The 22,485-nt window shown below is 44.9% G+C and overlaps 1 protein-coding gene across 12 annotated transcripts in view; it reads left to right on the top strand.

Annotated features, from left to right (window-relative positions):
* Positions 1–21,950, top strand: part of DENND1B (DENN domain containing 1B) — a 280,306-nt gene extending 258,356 nt beyond the window's left edge. For 8 of the 12 annotated variants that reach the window (XM_070768713.1, XM_070768716.1, XM_070768709.1 and 5 more), the window contains 3 exons: positions 12,792–12,889; positions 14,032–14,248; positions 15,862–21,950. In XM_070768713.1, the coding sequence (XP_070624814.1) occupies positions 12,792–12,889; positions 14,032–14,248; positions 15,862–16,356 (810 nt within the window). In that variant the 3' untranslated portion in view covers positions 16,357–21,950. The remainder of the gene's footprint in view (positions 1–12,791; positions 12,890–14,031; positions 14,249–15,861) is intronic. The other 4 variants (XM_070768714.1, XM_070768710.1, XM_070768712.1 and 1 more) reach the window with 1 other exon arrangement.
* The last annotated feature ends 535 nt before the right edge of the window (positions 21,951–22,485 follow it).

Genomic DNA, 22,485 nt, shown 5'->3' with positions numbered 1-22,485 from the left:
GACTTCTGCTTGGCGTCCATGGAGACCCTGTTCCTAACAGGCCCTGCTCCTCCCCCGGCGTGCCTGTGCTTCTTCTGTGCCTCCCCCCTAGCCTTGGGGCTGAGGCTGCTGCTGTGTGTAAGCCAGTGATCCTCAGTGGGGCTTCCTGCTTGTCTCCTGCAGGCCCACACCCACAATGGAGCTCTTCCACACTCTGGTCTTGCCCAGTCTTTCTCCTCAGCATCGGGCGGTCAGGTTCCCTGATAAGGCAAATGAAATTACACGGTGTTATCTGTGGAGAAGAGCTTGTGAGCACAAATGCCCCTTGTCATTGAGACTCCCAGCTCTTCCAGATGAACGTGTTAGTCCACTCGTGGTCTTTATTACATTTGAGCATATTTCTTCTCCCGTTTATATGCCAGCTGCCCTTCTGTGTGTGTGTGTGTGTGCGCGCGTGTACGCGCTTTGCCAAGGATGAAATAGATCCTGTCTCTTATCTCTCCTTGGAGGGGCTTGTAACTTTATGGAATTCATTTTACTGGTTGCCTTACAACTCAGCATTCTGATAGGTTTAAGAAAGAATTTATTTTTTTCTTCAAATATCACCCAGCCTTTTCTTATTGTTGTGGTAGGAATTGGCATTCTTTTTCACTGCTTTTTGCATTCAAAATGGAAGTGGAGTTAGAAGCAAAATGAATTGGAAGATACAATTCTTGGTCTCCAGAACTTGGTAAGGCAGGAACGTACTCACAGAACACTGCTTTTATGAGAGAGTGTGTATCAGGTGACAGCTGAGTGACAGAGAACGAAGTGGATAAAGCTGGCAGAGAGGGCAGGGTGGCTGTGGACTGGGAGGCTGGCGAGAGGCTCACAGATGTATCTGGCCCAGAGTCTTTCCTCCTGAGCTAGTCTCACGTTACACTCACCTGCTCAGTAATAGAATTCTGGTACTTCTGTTCCACTGTGTCTCTTTACATGCTGTGCTTAGTCACTTCAGTCATGTCCAACTCTGTAACCCCATGGACTGTAGCCCGCCAGGCTTCTCTGTCCATAGGATTCTGCAGGCAAGAATCCACTGGAGTGGGTTACCATCCCCTTCTCCAAGGGATCTTCCTGACCCAGGGATTGAGCCAGTGTCTCCTGCATTGGCAGGAGCACCACCCGGATAATAAAAAGCCCTTCATCACCAAATTCATGGGATATCACCAAACACATATCTTGCTGAAACCTTCCAGTTTACTTTCTTGCCCTGACAGAAATATCTTTGGAAAAGTGTGTTAAATCTCTTTATCTCTTCACCCTGATATTTCATCTACCTGGACAGTCGCATTGTTGATTCTCTTGTAACTACTACCTGTTTTTAAATTGAGGTTAAGACTTGCCGTTTTAAGAAAGTCTTTCTCAGGTTAATTCTCAGACATTTGTTTTTTCTGAGTCTCCGAGGACAGACTTATCTAGCGTAATTATAATGAAGAGCACCGTTCAGGGAGCCAGGACACCGCCTTAGCTCGGTCACTAATTGTCTGATCTTACTCAAGATATGTTACTTCACTAAGGTTTTGGTTCCCTGATACGCAAAGTAGGGAAAGGCTTGCCGAAGTGTGTGGTAAAGCAGGTATTTAAAGCATGATCAATAACACATCTAACACAGTTAAGTCACGAGTAAGTCACTTAACTCTGTGCTGCTTTTACCACCTGTAAAAATTACAACATGCGTGTTTTTAAGCCTCTTTTCCAATTGCAGACTGCCATGTATTTTTAAGGTATCGCCATTGCAATTCTGTATAGTTGTCTCTTTATAGTTTATTCCCGTATTTCACGCAGGTAATTTTTTGTCTTAGGCTGCAGAATACGTAAGCCCAGGAGGTGCTGCCGACTTGGGAAAAGCCAAGTCACACTCTGGACCTCAGTCACTTCAACTCTAAAATGGGGACAGTACTACAAAGAGTACCTGCTTTCAGAAAACTCATATATTACAAGCATCTCAATTTTACAGACTCTGAAAACTTGTATTTTCCTACTCGTCTGCCTCCATCACTTATTTATCCCTAGCCCCTCGGCCCCCTGCGGGTTTCAGCTGACCCAGCGTTTTGCCTTAGTATTAGACCTGTCCGCCATCTAGTGACGGAAATGGTCACTGCAGGGCAGCAGCCTCCTGTGCATAGGGTCGGATCCTCGCTGTGTGCTCTGACGTGCTTTGGGGGAACCATCGTCTTGCTGCAGCTGAGCCAGACACCTTTCTCGAGGCCTCATGAGACGTGAGGCTTGCTGGAGCTGTAAGCTGACCCCTACCTCTGTCTTCTCCTGTGACTGCTCTTCCTGCTGGTCTTCCCCAGCCCCTTCTCTGTGTCTCACTTGAGGTCTCACCAGAGGCTGAGCTTCTCTAATAGGATATCTTCTCTAATAAATTTCATTCCACACTGGTAACCTTTTTTTTTTGTTTGTTTTGCATTAACTTACTATTTTTTCACATTTTTAGTAAGCATCCCTTCTATACAAGTAAATGTTTTGACATATACAGGATATATACTTTATATTTTAAATTTCCTTGTGAGAAAATTTTGATTTTGTAATTATATGTGTTCAGAACTTACCAGTAGGATTGTGAATGAAGAGGTGGGACATCCAGTTCCCCATCTTATTTGTAATTCTTTGCATCAGAGGGATGTGAAATTCTGCTAATTTTGTTCCCTTGTGATGCCTTTTTGCATCCAGAAATGTACCCTTTCTTGTGTAGAACTGGCTCTCATGACAGCTGCGAATGCCAGCAGTTATTTGCTCGTTTGCACAGCCTCCGGGGCACTGGTGGGTGACCATGGGTCTGTACAGCTCAGGGGGACTTTGAGACCTCCTTGTTGATCGCAGAGTTTACCTTTACTTAAAGGACGTAGTCACAATCCTGTGTTGTTAGTACTGTTCGTCTGCTGACAGCACCTACTTATTAGGAATGTTACAATTGGACGTGAGTAATGATCAGTATTAATGGCACTTAATAAGTTTTCATCTGTGATCAAAACGCTGAGAGCAGTTATATCCGTGGAAGAGTGTGTTGATATTTGTAGGTGCTTTATTGCATTCAGTATTCAGCATGTTCATCCTTTTAAAAAAATCTCGAGAGGCAGGAACATCGTCTTCTCTTGTGTGCCTCGCAGCACAGAAGACGGTAGCATGCGTGCAGCGGGTGCTTAGTGGGTGTTTGTGGCATGAAGAGATGCCGAGAGTGTTTTCAGTGAGGTGGGGTAGCTGCTTGCCTCCATGGAGCACAGAGCGGCTTTCAGGACGTCCCCGGAAACAGTGAGCGGCTTTCCGCTGCCCTCCATAATCAGGGTCTGAAAGGCGGGGTCTGTCCCCGCCCACTCCTCCCTGCTGGGCCTCTGATCCCCCTACTTCCTGTGACCTGCCTGAAACTTAGCTTCGTCCAGCCTTGCGCCTTCTTAGTATGCACCTGCCATCTAGTGGTCAGCAGGGTACCTGCAAGGCCAGCGTGCCCTTCAGTAACCCTGTGCTCGACCCAGGCTCTGATCCCTGGGACACCATAAGCATCTTGGAGTCCATTGTGTCGGCCCTGGCTGGCCCTCCACAGAGCCTCTGTATGTTTTACTTCCTCTTCTTATCACCTACTTAATTCCTACTGACCTTTCAGAGCTCAACTCAGACATTCTTCATGCGAAGCCATCCCGTGGTCTCCCTGATGAGGTCAGATTCCTCACTGCAGCCATAATTTAGTACCAGCTCCTGTGGTCATCCTGGTAGGCTTATTTTATTCAATTTAATTCACATTTCCTTAACTAGATCACAGTCTCCACAAGAGCAAGGAGCCCTGTTCTCAGTCGTCCTCATACTGGCATGTAGCCCAGTGCCTGGTGTCCTTCCAAAGGAGTGTTTCTCTAAGCTTTGCTGAATTAATGAGCGTAACACTTGTAGATGCTGAAGGTGCCCACGTCAGCCGCTTAGCACGGTGCCGTCATTTCTGCATTTCGTGTTTTCTTATCACGAGAAGTCAGGCACAACTTAGCGAGAGTGGGGTATGACCGAACAACTGCATGGAACTGTTTTCTTATCAGTTTAAAATTAATTGAAGTACTCAGCCAAAACTACCTCCCTCCTATGGAGGTATTCACTTACCCAGGAGACACTAATGGCCCGATTTAAAAAACAGTTTTTTATTAAAGGGTCGAATTATAACTCCCTTGTTTTTGGCTCATTAGCTAATGAGAAAACCAGTAAGATGCAAAAAGCTGGTCGGGTAGTCCATAGAACAGAGACATAGACAGTCAGGAGTCCTGAGACATACTTGCTAACAGACACCAGAACCACCCCTGTCTGCACCACAGTAACTGCAGCTCCACGGGGCGGGCATCTCTGTGGACAGGAGGCATTCCTGCCACCATCAGGCCTCCACCAGGTGCCTCCGGCAGCCGCGAGGTTATAACCGGAGCCTGTGGACGCTGCAGACCTCCGGAGCGTCTGGCTAGCCCGCCGTGAAACGCCTGACAGCACCCCTAACGGTCCTGGGAAAGCACACCAGCAATCTGGGCCACTCCAGGATCCTTTAACAGCTTTCCTGACAGTCTCCCCACGTGTGATTATCATGACCTCAGAGATTATTCTCAATCACAAAAAGACGGCTGTTTTGTTAGATTTAACCTGATTATTTACGTGAGAGCTTTGTGAACCTAGAGTCATTCGGTGTAGACCAGCTAAGGCCACAGAATCTAACTTCTTTCTGGAAGTTTTCATGAGAAGTGTCAGATTGGGCCAATGAAAGTCTCTGTTTATGTGCTACCTGAAGGTTAGGAAACTAAGCCCAAGAAAGCTTTCTCCCCGGTAAAAATACGTTTCACCTGAAACAGCGACAGATTGGGGTGAATTCCTCTTGAGGTCCTCTGGTCCAGTGGGCAAGGCACCTTTGAGGCTGTGAGGCGGGGACCGTGCGGGCCTCCGAGAGGCAGGGGCGTCCACAGGCGTCAGCTCCATACGTCTACAGCCCATGGTCCGCAGCGGTGGCTTCAGATAAGGCCTTGGCCGCACAGTCCATGCAGTTGAGTCCTGGGAGGGTCGTTAGTGACAGTGAAAGACACAGAGCCCTGTAGGCTAGGATCGGGCGAGCACACGCACACAGGGTCTCCTCAGCATCATCCAGATAGTGCTGACAGGACCCGCCGCCATCTTTAGCTCCTTTCTAAGTCTTCTGCAGATTTCCTGACACTGTGTGGACCCCACGCGGCGTGGCCCTCAGGGGCTGAGAGAGAAACGAGCGATGGGCCTGCCCTTGGGGACCAGGCTGTCAGACACACGCACGCCCGGGAGGGGAGATGGTTGGAAGTGTGCGGAAGAGGAGGTTTACCCTGAAGCAGTGAGGAGCCACTGAAGGGTTCCTTTGAGGAGGAGGGGGGCGGCGGCGTGTGTGCCTTGATTTATTCTTTTCACTGCAGGATAGCTGCATTACAGCGTCGTGCTGGTTCCTGCCATCAGCAGCGTGAATCAGCCGTGCGTGTGTCTGTATGTGCGTCCCCTGCCTGCAGGGCACCCCCTTAGGTCGTCGCGGGGTGCGCGCTGGGCTGTCTGTGTCACATACTGGTCCCCAGCGGCTCTGTTTCACATGCAGTTGTGTATGTATGTTGGTGGTACTTTCTCTGTTCATCCCACCCTCTTCCTTAAGCCCCTGTGTCCACAAATCTGTTCTCTACATCTCCGTCCATATTTCTTCCCTGCAAATGGGTTCATCCGTACCATTTTTCTGTTTATAGATCCCATAAAGATGTGTTAATATATGATGATTGTTTTTCTGCCTTCACTCTGCACAGCAGGTTCTCGGTTCATCCACCTCAGTTTGTGACTGACTCACATTAGTTCCTTTTTAATGGCCGAGTACTATTCCACTGTTATCTACGTACCACAACTTCCGTATCCATTCGTCGTCTGCCAGTGGAAATCTAGGTTGCTTCCATGTCCTTGTTACCGTAAATAGTGCTGCAGTGAACATCGGGGTGCATGTGTCTGTTTGAATCATGGTTTTCTCAGGGTATATGCCCAGTAGTGGAATTACTGGGTCATATGGTAGTTTTTAAAAGATGTCTCTGTCAGCAGTTCAGAGACTGTTGCTCTACAAGGCAAGAGGAAAGAGGTTTAGATGCGGGTGTTAAGTTACAGATTTACACACGAGAGTGGATGTGTCTTGACAGAGATAGTGGGGTTGAGAGAAGGGGACCAGCATTAAGTGGGGGCTGGAAGGCAGGGGCACCTTCTGTGAAAAGGCCCCACGTGCAGTGACACCAGCAGGCATCAGGCGTTGGGAGGTGGGGCCTCGGTGACGTCTTGTGGGTCAGAGCAGAGGGAACCAAGTGTACACGCAGAAACTGTCGTTTCAGGCTAGTAATGCTCCCCAGACGTAAGAGGAACAAAACACAGGACTACAGTCTGCTTTCTTTTGTCAATAAGTTAAAGAAACCTTGCAATTATTAGTAGTACCCCGATCAAAAAGGAAAGAAATCTTTCCCCTTTTTCATAAAAATTTATGGAGCAGAAAGGACAGCAGCTTCCGTAACGGCACGGAGCAGATGCAGGGTGACCGGCGTGGGGGGTGGGGAGGGCTGCCTGGCACACGGGCTGGTTTTCCAGGTGTGGGCACCGTGTCACGTCCTTTGGCACACACTTGAAAATAATATTTATGCAGGTTTTTTAAAGACAGAAATTAACTTAATTTTTCTTTTTCTCACTTTTTCTCTATGTTGACTGCTTATAGCTTTCTCCATCTATTTCAAATTTTTTTTTTTTTTTAAAAAGCTCCTAGTTCCCAATTATAAGCCCTGTTACAACTGACTCAGGTGACTCACGCAGTAAAGAATCGCCCTGCAGTGCGGGAGACCCAGGGTCAATCCCTAGGTCCGGAGATCCCCTGGGGAGGAGAATGGTGACCCACTCCAGTATTCTTGCCTGGGAAATCCTACGGACAGAGGAGCTGGGTGGGCTACAAGTCCGTGGGGTCACAGAGTCGGACACGACTGAGCAACTTTTTTTTTTTTTTAATGACTGTCTTGGCACGTATTTCAGGGAGTTCTCGGTAATAACTCATGATGAAATGTTCATTGACCCTTGGGAACTCTCCCAATGGACACCCATTACTGTGAAGTTCCTATCCAGACCTGAAAGAGAATAGTTTTCTCTGAGTACTTACAGTATGCAAAATCCATTCCAATGGGATCTATTAATCATTATAGTTAGAAAAATAACACACAGGTTTTTGAAAACTGTAGTCAGTCGTACTAAAATGTATCTAGTTTTCATTTTTCTGCGTGTGAGGTTGTATTCGCTTCCTAGTCGTAGTTTGCTGTCTGTCTAATTCCGTGCGCACATTTTCAGTGATGCTGCACCTGTGCTTCGTGAGTCCAGATGAAGGTGTCCTGGAGTCAGCTGTGTGCAGTCCACACCCTGAAGGGCACACAGCGCACCGTCTGCAGTCTAAGCTGACCTCCTGCCAGTTCCCCATCAGAGACTCCCGTTTATAAAACTGGGACCAGGCCTCTCTGCCTGTGCCCTATGTCCCTGGGGTGCTGCAGACAATTCTGAAAGCACCGTACCCAAGTCCAAACCCACCGGAAACGGTGATGGAGAGAAACTCTGGGTTCATGTGAGCTCCGGCGCTGATGGTGCTTTTGTTACATATGCTCTCATTTCCCTCTATCTTAATGTTGATCAGAGTGTAAGTATTTTCCTCATTTTTTTGTGTGTGACTTTAACAGCTATGTGATATGAAGTAGTCAAGCAGTTGACACATTCACTGTGGGTTTGGACACTTAACTTCATTCCGTGTATGGAGATTGCCGCTCCTAGTGAATTACTGAATCTACCTATGTGATAGCTGCTAATTAGAAGCTTATTTAGGTTAGCCAAAACTGAACACTCGTAGAAAGCAAAGCATTATATTAACCAATTTTGTTTCTCATTCTAATTCTCATTCTATTGTGAAAACTTATGTAAGTCATGGTGGTAAGGTACACTGTTTATAACACCCCTGTGTATGTAGAAATTGATAGAACCCTGGCCTGGCTAGAAAATGTGAAATTAAATTCAGAGGTATTTGGGAAATGCTTAGGATTTAAATGACTTAGACTGTGGGAAAGCGAGAGCTTCATTAGAAGAGAAAAAGCTGTAGTTAGCAAAACAGTAACTGAGAATCTGCGGTATGCGCAGGCAGATTGGAGAATGTGAAAGCAATTTGTGGAAGATGAACAGGGGGCTGGCAGCAGACCAGGTTCCTCTTTCTGGCTCTTGTTCTTGATAAGGTATGTGACCTTGAGCAGTGATGGGGCCTCCCTGGTGTCCCTCCAGACTTACTGTGGGGTTTGTTAGAGCTGCTAAAGAGACTCAACCTGATTCAACTCTATATTCTCAGAACCTAGCCCAGTGTGTGAAAGAGAGTGCTTTGCAAAGTATGCTATAAACGTACATATTAAGTTACATGTTTATTATCTTCTTGCATAGTCAGTGATAATTTGTTAAACAGCAGCATGAAGTTCCAGCTCCCTCATAGTCTCTGATTTTTGTTTTGTTTTTAATCAAAAATTAAATGCAACACCCACAGCTGACATAAAAGTGTAAACAGAGGTCAGTGTAATAGTAACAGCTTGTCTTTAGAATCAGAGGATTGTGACACATATGTTGTGAGTTCTGGAGGGAGTGGGTAAAATACATTTTTCCCAGAGAAATAATCTTGTAAGTGATAGTTGTGTTTCTAGGCCATTTCCCAGATTTCTCTTTAACTCACACGTCGTAAACTTGTAAAGTGGAAGAGTTAGTCACTCGGTCGTGTCCGACTCTTTGTGACCCCATGGACTGTATAGCTCTCCGGGTTCCTCTGTCATGGAATTTTCCAGGCAAGAATACTTGATTGGTTAGCAGTTCCCTTCTCCAGGGAGGGGATCCTCCTGACCCAGGGGTCAAACCCACTGCAGGCAGATTCTTTACCATCTGAGCCACAAGTGATACTCCAAGTCCCAAATAACATTGCTAGTTACCAAAATTCTGCAGAAACTTACTACACATTCCCAGCAGGGGTTCTAAGACGTATTTATCTATTCATTCTTTCCTTTCTGTCACTCGTCAGCCCATGGATTGATTTGTGGGTATTAAACCACTCTTGCATCTCTAGAAGAAATCCTTTAACCATGGTATATGATCCTTTTAATGTATTCTTGGATTTGGTTTACTGGTATTTTGTTGAGGATTTCTGCATCTATGTTCATCGGGAATATTAGCCTGTAATTTTCTATTTTGAAAAAATAGAATTCAGTTTCTACTTTGTAATATCTTTGTCTTGTTTTGATATCAGGGTAATGCTGGCTTTTAGAATAAGTCTAGAAGCATTCCCCGCCTCTGTAGTTTTTTTTTTTTTTGAGTACTCTGAGGAGGATAGGTATTATTAACTCTTCTCTAAATGTTTGGTAGAATTCACCTACCAATAGGTGAAGACTTCTGTCTGGTCCAGGACTTTTGTTTTTTGGGAGTTTTTTTTTTTTACTGGTTTAGTTTCACTATTAGTAATTAGTCTGTTTAGATTTTCTGTCTCTTTCCCCATTTAGACTCGGAAGAGGGCTTGCATCTAGGAATTTATCTGTTTCTTCCCGGTTGTCCAATTTGTTGGTATATGAGACGTTGTAGTAGTCCCATGAGTCTTCATATTGGTTGTAACTTCTCTTTCATTTCTTATTTTATTGATTTGGGCCCGTTTTTTCCTTGATGGTTTTGGCTGAAGGTTTATCAATTTTGTTTGCTTCTCAAAGAACTAATTCTTAGTTTCATTGATCTTTTCTGTTTTTATAGTCTCCATTTGTGCTCTGATCTGTATTGGTTTCTTCCTTCTACTAAGGGCTTTTTCTTTTTTCTAGGTGTTTTAGATATAGACTGTGTATATGAATTTTTTTTTTTCATGAGGTAGGTCTGTGTTGCTATAAACTTTCCTTTTAGAACTGCTTTTCCTGCATCCCATCAATTTGGGAACCATGTTTTTCACTTTCTATTCCCGAGCACTTTACTGACATTTTCTCTCATTTCTTCATTGACCCACTGGTTGATGAGTAGCATGTTGCTTTGTCTTCATGAGTTTTGCTGCTTCCAGTTTTCTTCTGGTAATTGGTTTCCAGTTTTCTACTAGTGTGTTCAGAAAGAATTTTTGGTATTTCAGTCCTTTTAAATTTGAGATTTTTTGTGGCCTAGCATGTGATCTGTCCAGAGAATGTCTGATGTTCATGTGCACGTGAATGCGTCTTCTGTTTCGGGGTGGAACGTTCTCTGTGTGTCCACGTGGTCTAATGTGTTAAAGCCAGTGTGTTTCCTTATTTTCTGTCTGTATGATCTGTCCACTGTTGTAAGTTCCCTACTATTACTGTATCACTGTCAGTTTCTCCCTTTACGTCTGTTAATATTTGCTTTATATATTTAGGTGCTCCAGTGTTGGGTACATAAATATATATTTTTTATTGTCAGATGCTATTTGCTTATTTTTAAAATTTTTATTGGCATATAGTTGATTTACAGTGTTGATCATTTCTGCTCTACAGCACAGTGAATCATATACACACGTCCACTCTTTAGATTCTTCCCCGTATAGGCCGTTACGGAGGACTGAATAGAGCTCCCTGTGCTACACAGTGGGTCCTTATCACACCTGTCTCATGTAATTACGGAGGGTTGAATAGAGCTCCCGTGCTACACAGTGGGTCCTTATTACACCTGTCTCATGTGTAGTGGTGTGTGTTTCATCCCCAGCCTCCCAGTTTATCCCTCCGCCCTCTTCCCCACCCCCTATAACCATAAGTTTGTTTTCTACATACGTGACTATTTCTGTTTTGTAAATAAATCTGTCGGTACCATTTTTTTAGATTCCGCATACAAGTGACATCATGATACTTGTCTTTCTCTGACTGACTTTACTCAGTATGACCCTGTGTCTTTTGATTGGAGCATTTAGGCTGTTCATGTTTAAACTGCGTATTGATAGGTATGTACTTATTACCATGTTGTTGACTGTGGTTGTTTCTGTAGTCCTTCTCTGATTCAAACATACAGAAGTAAAGAGAAGCTTATAAGAATGCCAGGTACCTTTCATACAGCTTCAACAACGGTCAGCTCGCAGACAGTCTTCTTTCTGTGCCGGCCTTTTGCGCTGTCCCCACCTCTGGATTAATCTGACATGAATGCCCAGCAGCACGTAATCTAACCTGTAGGTGTTTTAAGATGAACCTGAAAAAGGCCACTATTTCAAAAGCATGGTTATGGCGTAGTGTAAAAATGGGACAGATCTGAACAGCAAGAAGAGTAATAACTGTGATGGTTGGAGCCAAACCAAATATGTACAAATGATAACTTTTAAAGACCCCCTCATGGCTCACCTTTACAGACTGTTACAACTTGAGCTCAGCACTAAACATTGTTGCATATGAGGAAAGAAGGGATTACCCTGTTTTCCTAGGGCACAGTGTATTTCAGAATAGACAAATAGTTAATAGGACAAAGTTTTTATAGAATCCCAGCAAGCAAATATAGAGGCGCCGCTTTTGAAAAGTATAACTATTGGATGCTAAACCCATCAAGTAAAAGACTGGTCACATGTGTAGTGGGTGCTCCAGGCCACCTACCCTTGAAACCACTCGTCAGTCTTGGTGGCACCCGGGCCAGCCACTGTGTGCCTCCTGCCATGATGTGCTGAGAAACACGTACCAATGTCCATGGGCATGCCTGCCAGAAACAGAGGAAGACTCAGAAATGGAAGGCAGCCAAGCTTCCGGATGCAATTGCCAGCTTACAGGAAATAAGGGCACAATGACACAGTCAAGGTCCCAGAAGACACGGGGGCAGAGGAGATAGAAGGGGTCGTCCTCTGAGACGAGAGGCATCTCAGCCAAATACGGTGCTTACCTTGTTGAGATTCCGGCCCAAATAAACTCACTAAAATGTATTTGGAGTAATAAGGGAATGTGAGATATTAAATAATTATTAGTAACTATGGTAATGCTAAAAAATATCTTTTAAGATACATAGTGACGTATTTACAGATGAAATGATGGGTTTTCCTGGACTTGATTCAAAACCTTGCTCTTCAGAGTGTGACCACCAGACCCAACAGCACCAACCTCACCGAAGAGTTAGAGATGCAGAAACTCAGAACCTCCGTCTTTACCATCTCCGAGAGACTCAGACACACACTCGGGATTGAGCATTGCTGTAAAATACTGGGCGTGAGGGAGAGTGGGGTAGGGGATAAAAGAAACAAGGCTTCAGGTGTTGATTATTATAGAAAGTGGAGGCCGAGTGCTTGGTGGAGTGACTGTAAATCAAGGCTTCCCAAACCAGGCCCTGACGGACTGGACAGAGGTGTTGATACACTCAGCCCAGGGACTTTGTTGATCGGTTTGAGGTGCAAGAAAGCATTCAGATCAATATTGCCTGGTATCCTCCAGGTTACTAGGTAATATTCAAAAGCCCTGAATGCGTATGTCTTTAAGAAGTATTCCTTATCATGAGAAAGAAAAAGTGAAGTCGCTCAGTCGTGTTCGACTCTTTGCGACCCCATGGACTATAGCCCTCCAGGCTCCTCCATCCATGGGATTTTCCAGGCCAGAGTACTGGAGCGGGTAGCCTTTCCCTTCTCCAGGGGATCTTCCCGACCCAGGGATCAAACCTGGGTCTCCTGCATTGCAGGCACACACTTTACCATCTGAGCCACCAGGGAAGCCCTTCCTTACCATATCAAGTATCAAAATGCTGTTTAAAGTTTCTGGGAGTATTTAAAGTATCTTCACTCCTCACGCCAGTGTGTCGACTCCTCTCTGCAGTCACGACTCAGGCCTCTGAAGAGCCTGGACGGAGCCCTAGATGCTGACGATGAGGAGGACGCCGAGAGAGCCAGCAAGTAAGTTGTGGGTTGCATGTTCTGTTCAGCCGAAGCCCTAGGTTGCAAGAGATATTTCAGACCACGTGCATGTCTGGAGAAAAGGTTCTGCTCCCCACGGTCTCATCTTCAGCAGGAGGATCCAGGGCTAGTGGGAGGTTCACAGGAGACGAATCTTGAGATGGGAAAGCAAGATAGGCCTGAAATAACCTGGAAGCAGTGATGTCTGCAGAAATACCCAGGGGAGTGTTCAAGGGCAAACAGAAGCCCACGCCTCCCCTCTGACTGAAGAGGAGGGGCAGGTGAACATCAGGACAGTGGAAGGAGTTAATTGAAACAAACCAGATCTGGGGGAGGGGCGGCAGGACCTCAGTCCATGGGAGGTATCAGAAGAGGAAAATTTCATGAAAGTGGTAAAAACTAATAAAAAATAAGGGAAATAATAGTACTGTGTGTTGAACTTTTAAAACAATGTTAAGTAAGCTATTTGGGGATGATAGAATCAATTTTCCCCCCATTAAGTATATCTTTATTTACATAAAGGAATGTGCATTCTCCAAAACAAGTGAATAAATAAAGGAAAACCATCCGAAAGTACTGAAAATGAACTCAGAATGTAGAAAGTCCCAGGCGTTCAGTCTGATATTTCTAAGGCTGTCGCCCCCACACTCCCCAGAATCAGACTGTGAAAAGCCCTGCTTGTGCTTCCAGATGGGTAGGGAGCCATAAACTGCTGTTTGTTCTCAGTGCACACACTCAAGGTTTCCAGTGTTTGAATTGCTATGTATATCACTATGAGAAAATTTTGGCTATCAACCATGAGAAGTTGCAAAATAAGATCTTTAGGTTTATTGAAATGTTGTAGGAGTTTTCTTTTGGTGACAGAAGAACAGCCTCCTACTTTTAAGTATTTATTTAATCGACCACGCTAGGTTTTAGTTCTGCAGAAGGAAATGGCAGCCCACTCCAGTGTTCTTGCCTGAAGAATCCCAGGGATGGAGGAGCCTGGTGGGTTGCCGTCTATGGGGTTGCATGGAGTCAGACACAACTGAAGCGACTTAGCAGTCACTATAAAGAGTTTGGCCATGAACCAGTTACTCACTTTACTGTCCCTCCACAGAAGTATCACGTTGGTTTTAAGCACGTGTCCTGTTTTTCTCCAGGTTGTCCTCTGAAGATGGAGAAGAAGCTTCTGCTTACTTCTACGAAAGTGACGACTCATTTGAACCAAGAGCAAAGGCTCCTTCCCCGGGTGAGATGGACTTGCTGGGTGAGATTCTGGACACGCTGAGCACGCACAGCTCGGACCAGGGGAAGCTGGCAGTGGCCAAGAGCCTGGACTTCTTCAGATCAATGGACGAGATAGACTACAAGCCCACGGTGAGTCCGTTTCCAGCCTGTAACATTAAATGAACACTTTCTCACCTCACTGTGTTGTCCGATGTGAAGGTAAGTGTCAAAACTCCAAAAATATCGTAAGAGTTAATCATTAAGACATGATTTCTATAACAAAAATCCAATCAAATGCTAGTGTTTCTCATCATTAACAAATTATTTTGTCAAGCAGTTATTTCCCTACAACCTAATTTTATAGTTGTCTTTCTCCAGAACTTTCAAATGTGAAATGTTCCCATGTTTTTCCTGTATTTTTTGGCTGTTGACAACATTTTAGTAAGGGTATGAATTCAAGTAATGTTTCACTGTGTTGCTTCAGAAATGCCTAAGACTTTAAACAGATTGAACTGGATTCTTTAAAAACACAACAGAGAGAGAGAGAAGTAATTTCTACCCTGTTCTGACTGTAATAATTCCAGAACTTGGCATTGATTATATAAGAGTTGGCTTGTTCTCTGAGTTATCTGGTAGGATTTTTTTGCAAATCCTTTCTGTTTCTCAGCTTTTCTGTAGTGTAATGACAGAGGTTGTGCACATCTAAGATGCATGATTTGATGTTTGCCCACACACTGCAAAGTACTGGCCACAGGCAAGCTAATTAGCCTCCCTTACTTCACAGAGTTCACTTTTCTTTCCTCTTCTTTGAAGCCAAAGTAGTTGAGACCTGCCTTCTTTCCAGTTCGGTCCACATGCTAGGTCCCTGAGCTTCGCCACCCTCGTGACTGAGCCCTGGCCTTCCTGCACCTTCCCTCCCCACCTGGGGACCACCCCTCCCATTCTGCTCTCTACACATACGAGCTTGACTGGATTCCCCAGAGAAGTGAGATCATGCAGTATTTGTGTCCTGACTTACTTCACTTAGTGCAGGGCCCGTCACTCAGTCATGTCCAACTCTTTGTGACCCCATGGGCTATAGCCCACCAGGCTTCTCTGTCTGTGGGATTCTCCAGGCAGGAATACTGGAGTGGGTGGCCATTCCCTTCTCCAGGGGATCTTCCTGACCCAGGGATCATACCCGGGTCTCCTGCATTGTGAAGGAGAATTCTTTACTATCTGAGCCACTAGCAGCATCCATATTATCCCAAATGGCAGGATTTCCCCTTTTTTAAAAAGGTGAGTGATAATCACAGCACATTTTCTTTATCCATTCACCTGTGAGTGACATTTAGCTGTTCCCGCAGCTTGCCTATACTGTGAACAGTGCTGCAGTGAACACGTGGACACACACCCGAAGTAGCGGTACTGCGTCTTGCTGCAGCACATCATAGTTCTGTTTTTAATTTCTTGAGGCCCGTCCATGCTGATGTCCAAAGTGGCTGCATCAGTGTACACTCCCACCCTCTTCTCCACATCCTCGCCGACACTCACCATGCGGGCTGAACTCTGCAGGCGACAGTTGCACGTGCCCGTCTCACGCCGTGCCTGTCTTTGGAGCCCTGGGCCCTGGGCGGTGTTCTGAACCCACCGTCGCGGCTATGTCTCCTTGGGGCGGGACTTCGAGTTCCAAGCCTGGCAAGAGAAAGATTTCAGAATGGGAAGGAATATTACTGAAGTAACGTGCCTTCCGTTTCTTCTAAATGTGTCGTTTCTCCTCTTAGAACAAATCCAACGCACCCAGCGAGAGCAACCTGGCCCTGCTGTGCAGCGGCTCCGGGGACCAGGCTGGGTGGCACCGGGGCCAGGACGACAGCGCCCTGCTCGGCCGGCAGTTGCCTCCCTCGCCCAGGAAGCGGCTGTCCTCCAGCGCGGGCACCGACCCTCTGTTCATCCTGGAGGAGGAGGCAGGCGAGCGACCCCTCGGCGCAGGGAGCCAGCCCCCGGCGCCAGGGCAGCCGGGCCCCCTTCCGGGCGCTGGAGCGCCCCCTACGGGGAGGAAGGAAACGCTAAGCCCGACTGTGGAAGACCCGCCGGAGCCGGGCCTGGGGCGGCGCCTGTCCACGTGTGTTCCCTGGGAGAAAGAAGGGAAAGAAGCTCCAGAGACCGCAGAGGGGTCTGGGCTGCTTCAGGAGGTGGTGTCCTTGTGTCACATCACGTCTGCTTTCCAACAAGACCTGCACGTCTCAGGAGGGAGGGCGAGCGGAAACCAAGCTTAGTCAGTGAACGAAGTGCCTGTTGCAGGCACCCAGCCTTCCACGGAGACATTCAGGAGCCCACCACCCCGTGTCGTAAACAAGCAGTGGTCGGAAAGGCGACTCTTCCTGCTGTCTGAAGTTGTTTTTCATTTGGGACACTTACTGTCCGCGCTTTCGTCTCATGCTATGTCGATGATCCATTGATTTTTTAAACGTAAAGCTAATTCTCCTCTTGTGCTCTTCAGTCAGGTACGAGTTTGTATGTATGTATGTTGCAAGTATATATTGAACATCCGATTTCCCAGTGTTCGGTGCTTAACGCCACTTATTTAAATTAAGTATGCATCTAACCCGCACACATAACCAGGAGCTACTGTACTAAGCTGGTTGAGCATGACCTGGCCAAGATATCAAAACCTATCAGAACTAGCTTGAAACTGTTGACCCACTAATTGCCTTAATCTTAAGCCTATATTAAGCATACTTAACCTAATTTATGGGATTCCATGTAAATTCTGAAAGATAAGTTATGTGTTCTGCAGAGCAATAATGCCTTTTTCAATTCATCAAATCAAGGACAGAATTCATTTTTTCAAAGTTTAAAAGCTCTCTGGTGGACACTGCAGCCATGTTTTCCAAAAAGTATAAAGGTATACACATTTACCTGCCACTGAGTGAGATCCATGAAGTGCTGAATTACAATGAGAAAGTAATGACTGCTGTTTACAAACGACACTTTAAATTTCTTCACAGCCTCTCTTTGCCTTCGCTAACTAGGAGTCACCCCAGAAAGCCAGATGAAACAAAGTGTCCTAGTTGAAAAATGTGCTTGTCTGTTTTTCCCCTAACTAATAATTCTCTATCAGAATGCTTCATGACATCTCCGACTTACCGCTAAAATGACTGACTTTGTATTTTGCAAGTTGTAGATCTGCAGGCCCCACGCGGAGCCAGGGTAGCGTCCCCGCGTCTCTCCGCTCAGCACGTCCGCGGCGTTTAAGGTCCTGTATCCGTGCAGTACGTCTTCACAGTTCCTACGCCGTGCTTCACGCAGATTTCCTTGGTTCTCCCCTCACATCCCGTTTCTGTCCCGGGATCCCGCCCGGGCCCACCTTACCCATGGCTGTCATACCTCCTCAGGCTCCTCTTGGATGTGACCGTCTCTAGCCCCTCCTGGTCTCTGACGACCTGGGTGGTTCCGAGGAGGACAGGGCGGGTCTGCTGTCGGCCGCGCCGCTGCTAGACCTGTCCAGCGTTTTTGCTGTGGTCGCGCTGGGGCCGTGGGTCCCGGGGAGGGGCTCATAACAGAAAAGTGCCGTCTCCGTCACCCCAGCCTGCCCCTGGGGCTTGCGGACGTTGCTGCTGGCCGGGGTCAGCCGGCTGAGGAAGCGCTGGTCGGGCTCCTCCCGGGAAAGCCGCGCCTTCCCTCCGGTCCTCCTGCCATCTCCTGGAGGAGACACCACGCACGGCCTCCCTGGGGTGGGGCTTGTGCTTCCGGTCTGATGCATGGTATCCACACACATTACTTGGAATTCTTCTGCATGGGACGTGGTCTCTCCTCCCTCAAATTCACTGTCACACTGGGAAGTTCTGAGAAGGATTCCTGCATTGATTATTCCTATGAGTCTAGCCAGTCATGAAGCAATCAGGAAAAAAACAAGTGATGTTGTGGTTCCTTGGTTGCTCGCTTGTTCAGTACATGTACTCTGTGCATCCCCAGTCATGATTGTTTTCTTAATTTATCATTTTAGGAAAGGTTTGACAAGCCAGTCAAGAACTCCTGTCAAAAACTGTGCTCTAGAATATTTACTGAAATAAGAATTTAATTTTCAGTCAAGATCCTGGAAGAGACTTTGTTAAAAACATTTCTTAAGATACTTATTCAGATCAGTCTTTAAATAATTTGAGAAAAATGACCAAGGTTTTCTTTTTTAAAGTAGATTCCAAAATCTAAATGGATATACTTTGGGAGGACAGTTATGCATTCATGTATATGAAGGAAGACAGATCTTGTTTTCCTTATAAGGATGAACTCTAAGTATTAAGGGGAAAAGTCTGTAATCCTTTTTTTAACACAAAAGTAAGATTCAAGGTTCTTGTTAAATTTTGCCTTTATATACTCATTACAAAATTCCATTTTATTTAAGTATATAAAAAAGTCCATTTATCAGAAGAGCTATTTTAAATGAGAAGGAAAAACTGTAACTATGGTTGTCAATCTGCTGGGCAGATATTCTTCATAATTTTTGAAAAGAATGTAAAATAGTCCTTGACTACGAATATTGGAATGAGGCGTTTTTTCCTTTAGAATTCTCCATTTGGAGAATGGGATCACTGTGAGTGTAGCCTTGATAGAATCTGGGTTTTAGTCCCATTTACCCAATAAGCTTCAGAGCCTCAGAAATGTGAGTTCTTCTCTTAGTCACCTCCCCGGGTGTTTCACCACGGTGTATGGTGAGGACAGTCACCCACCGACAAATCACATTTGTGTTAAGGTATTTTAAGCTGGACTTGTGCCTTATTTTAACATACAGAATCAGCTCTGATAGTCCACGTTAAAAACAAAAACTCAGCAAGTATTCCTATTTCAAACTGTTAACATTTTGAGTATTCAAAGTCTGCTCTGAGACTAGACTTCCCTGTATCACGGCTGTATGGAGAATGAAGGGACATTAAGGTGAGTTCTGAAATAACTGTTATCTCTTTCCTATGTTCATATTTTCTATTATAACTAGACAATATTTTCTATTATGTGTAAACTCCCCTGCTGTTTGAATTTTTCTCCCCCGAAGGAGCAACACCTGTCCTATGCAGAACTGTACAAACGACTCCGACCTTTGGTTCTGGGGCCTGTCTTTATGCAGCCTCTAGACAGTCACCATGCTCCCCAAACCCACTCTATCTTTTACCCTAGAGGTACTGCATCCATGGTATTTCAGAGGATAGCAGAGTCCCGTGTGAATTTAGGAACTCTTGGTTCATTAAGTGTCGTTAAGTGGTATATTTTAATGGCTACCTACTTTAGCATATTTTAGAAAGGCACCAAAATATAGCATGACTATTTCTCTGATTAAAAATAACTCATTTGTTTAAGAAATGTTTATCCACTCTTGGTACTGTTCATAGGCAAGGTACAGTAACAGTGGACATAAGGAAAGAAAAGAATTGGCCGAGTGCCTGCTGTGCAGGGGCTAGTTAAAAGGAAAAGGAATTGTGAATCTCTGTTAATAACAACAATGATGTTAATATATTTTGCTTAGGAATTATTCAGCCAAGATTCTGTCACGAAAAAAAAAAAAGCCTTTTAAAGCTGCTTAAACTAAAACATGCTCTAAGTACAGAACCACTGTACCATCTTTCTCTGCTGTTACACGACGTGCAAGAATGCTGCTGTCTAGGAGACCTGCTCTTAAAGGACAGACTCAGAGGCTCTGAGAAGCTGTGTGTTCTCGTCCAGCTGGCTGTCCAGCACCCTCTGCTCCCTTGTACCCAGGCAGCGAGGCTTGGTGCTGAACGCGGCCCCTCGGGACCACCCGGGACCAGTCTCCACTCTGTTCAGGATGAACTGAGCATGTGGACGCCTGTCGACGGCAAGGAGTTCTGCTCTCTTTACCCTGATAACAGCATTCTCTGCAAACACTTCCCCTGCACCCCACACACTCGAAAGCTGTCTGTGACAGTGCTGCTGTGGAGTCTGTGCTTGTATCTAACAGACGAGACCCAGGAATGCTAATGAATTCATTGTTTCTGAAGTAAGGTGAAGAGGAAAAAAAACTGTGACTGTTGTCATAATTAGTAGATCTTCCTTCTTTTTCTAGAATATCTGGATTTTCAGGAAAAGATTATTTTCACGAAAAAATTTTCTAATGTGAATTCCATTTTGTTTCACATACAAGATCTTGATTCTGGCTGGATAGCTGTAGATCAGAACATAAAGGATGTAAAATGAACCCCAAACCTAATTCCCCCAAAGCATTTCTTCATATAGGAGATGGTTTTTTACAAACTCTGTCAGCACTGATGTCCTTCCTCTGTCTAGCCCAGGAATTTGTTAGTATCTGTTTCTTAAGTCTTGTTTAAGAGGCAGAGTTCTTTTGAGCAAATCAGTCAATGTTTTGATTTGGTCAAGATAGGGAATTATGTGTATTTAGAAAGAAGCATATTTTATCTTGAAAATAATATAGGATTTTGTGCAATATTTTTTTTCTTGCATAATTTAGTTCATATAAATATGCACATCTGCTTTTCAAGCAGATGCCTTAAGGTCATGTTTTTCAGTATTTGTGTAGAATTGTATGTAGCAATGTTCCAGGTGATTTTAGGGGGAAAAAAAAAACTTTTTACTGTTGGCAGGAAAAATGTTTTTATTTAAAATAATTATGAATATTGCATTATTGTATCATAACTAACTGCCTCAGCAACAATGAATATGCAATAAGAGAATCCTGAACCTTAGATTAGTATTGACAGTAGTGTTACTTTGAAAGAAGTGTATATAGTGCAAAACGCTGATTCTTCATTTGTACGTTTCACACATGCTCAGTTCTGTACCACGTAAATTGAGATGGCATTTGTACGGTGATGACAAACCATTATGTCGACTGTAATATCCTTTGTGATGCATCTCTGGTAAGATTTATAAAGGGCATTGCCAATACTTTTTGACTGTAAATTAAGTTAATTTTTGTATAATGTACAGTTTGTTTAACCTTAGAGCTTCTATAGATTTCTACTTTTTATTATACTTGAATGAGGCAGAAAAGCACTGTGGAAAATCTGTAGCTCTGGATGTGACTTGCAAACATACCAAAAAAACAGAATAAGGTACTGAACTGAACAGCAAACTTAAGCAGACGCTTTCTATCCAGAAAGCTATGTTTTTCAAACCAGACTTAAATGAAGTAATTTCAACTATAGTAGTCTTTTATCATAAAAGATTGCTAAGTCACAAATGATTACCTCTTTGATACGAGAAACCTCTGAGCCTCTTCGCCTCTGTGTTACTCCATGTCTCAGAAGAGAGCCCTGCTGAGGTACGTTGACACCTCTGCCCTTTGCTATATTATATAACTTCCAGGACAAAATTTGACTCTGCATCCTGGGTTCACTGTGTGTGTCGAGTCACCATCCTTCAGATGGTCTAGTTTCCACGTGGTTACTCTGAGAACCACTGAATAATCATATACCAAAAATGAGATTTCTTGAATCTGTTCCAATTTAGTACTTAGAGCAAACAAATGTGAACTGCATGACATCTACATTTTAAAATGCATGAAGCTTTTTACACAAAAGGTACATGTGAGGTTAAAAACTGAACTTTTCCAAAGCTTATTTCTCTTGCTTTAAACGAATAACTGTCTGGAAGGACTGAAACGCTTGAGCCTTGTTTAGATGTGATGACGTACCTGAACACACCTGCCCATCATCGAGACCTCGCATCCTTGAGGCTACAGGATAAATCATCTCTGACACTGACTACTGTCGGGAGGACGCTGTGTGTAAAAGTATTGTTTGGGGGATTTAAAAATGTATGCAAAAGTCAATATTGGATGAACAACACATTACCATGAAGTGCCCAACAATGCAGGTTGAAAATAAAGTTGGTCATAATCAAACCCGCCCGGGGGTGACTCTTCTGTAATGACTGGCCAGCTCTCCCATCAGAGTTCCCGGTGAACTGTCACAAGGACCCCTGGCCCTTCATCTCAGAGCCTTAGGACTGCTGCGGTGTAAACTCAGGTCTAAGCCCTTCTGGCAGGCCTGCTGGGGAGGGAGGCGTCCAGTGTCTCATGTCTGGGCAGCCAACTTCATGAGGCTCATAAATGACAGAAGAGGTACGTCAGTGTCAGTAAGGTCAGCAGAACAGGGCTAGCAGCCAAGCCAGACCAGGACTTACTGACCTTCATGGAAAAGCCGCGGATGGATAGATAAGAGATAGAGGGTTGTCAACAGTGCTCCCCAGCCTGGGAAGGTGTGCTGATTTCCAGGGGCTCTTGGGCCCACCTAGAGCAAAAGTCAAACTTGAATTAAGCATAAAGTTTCCCTTGGGTGCAGAATTTCTGGGAATGATATGCTGAACTTTGCATAGAAGCAAAGGTCTTCCCTTGAGAAGAGAGAGAGTATCCTTCAAATCCTAAGATATAGCTAACT

The sequence above is a fragment of the Bos indicus genome, chromosome 16 (assembly GCF_029378745.1).
Source record: "Bos indicus isolate NIAB-ARS_2022 breed Sahiwal x Tharparkar chromosome 16, NIAB-ARS_B.indTharparkar_mat_pri_1.0, whole genome shotgun sequence".
Taxonomy (NCBI): Eukaryota; Metazoa; Chordata; class Mammalia; order Artiodactyla; family Bovidae; genus Bos; species Bos indicus.
Note: the sequence above shows the minus strand (reverse complement) of the source record. Positions and strands in the feature narration are given on the sequence as shown.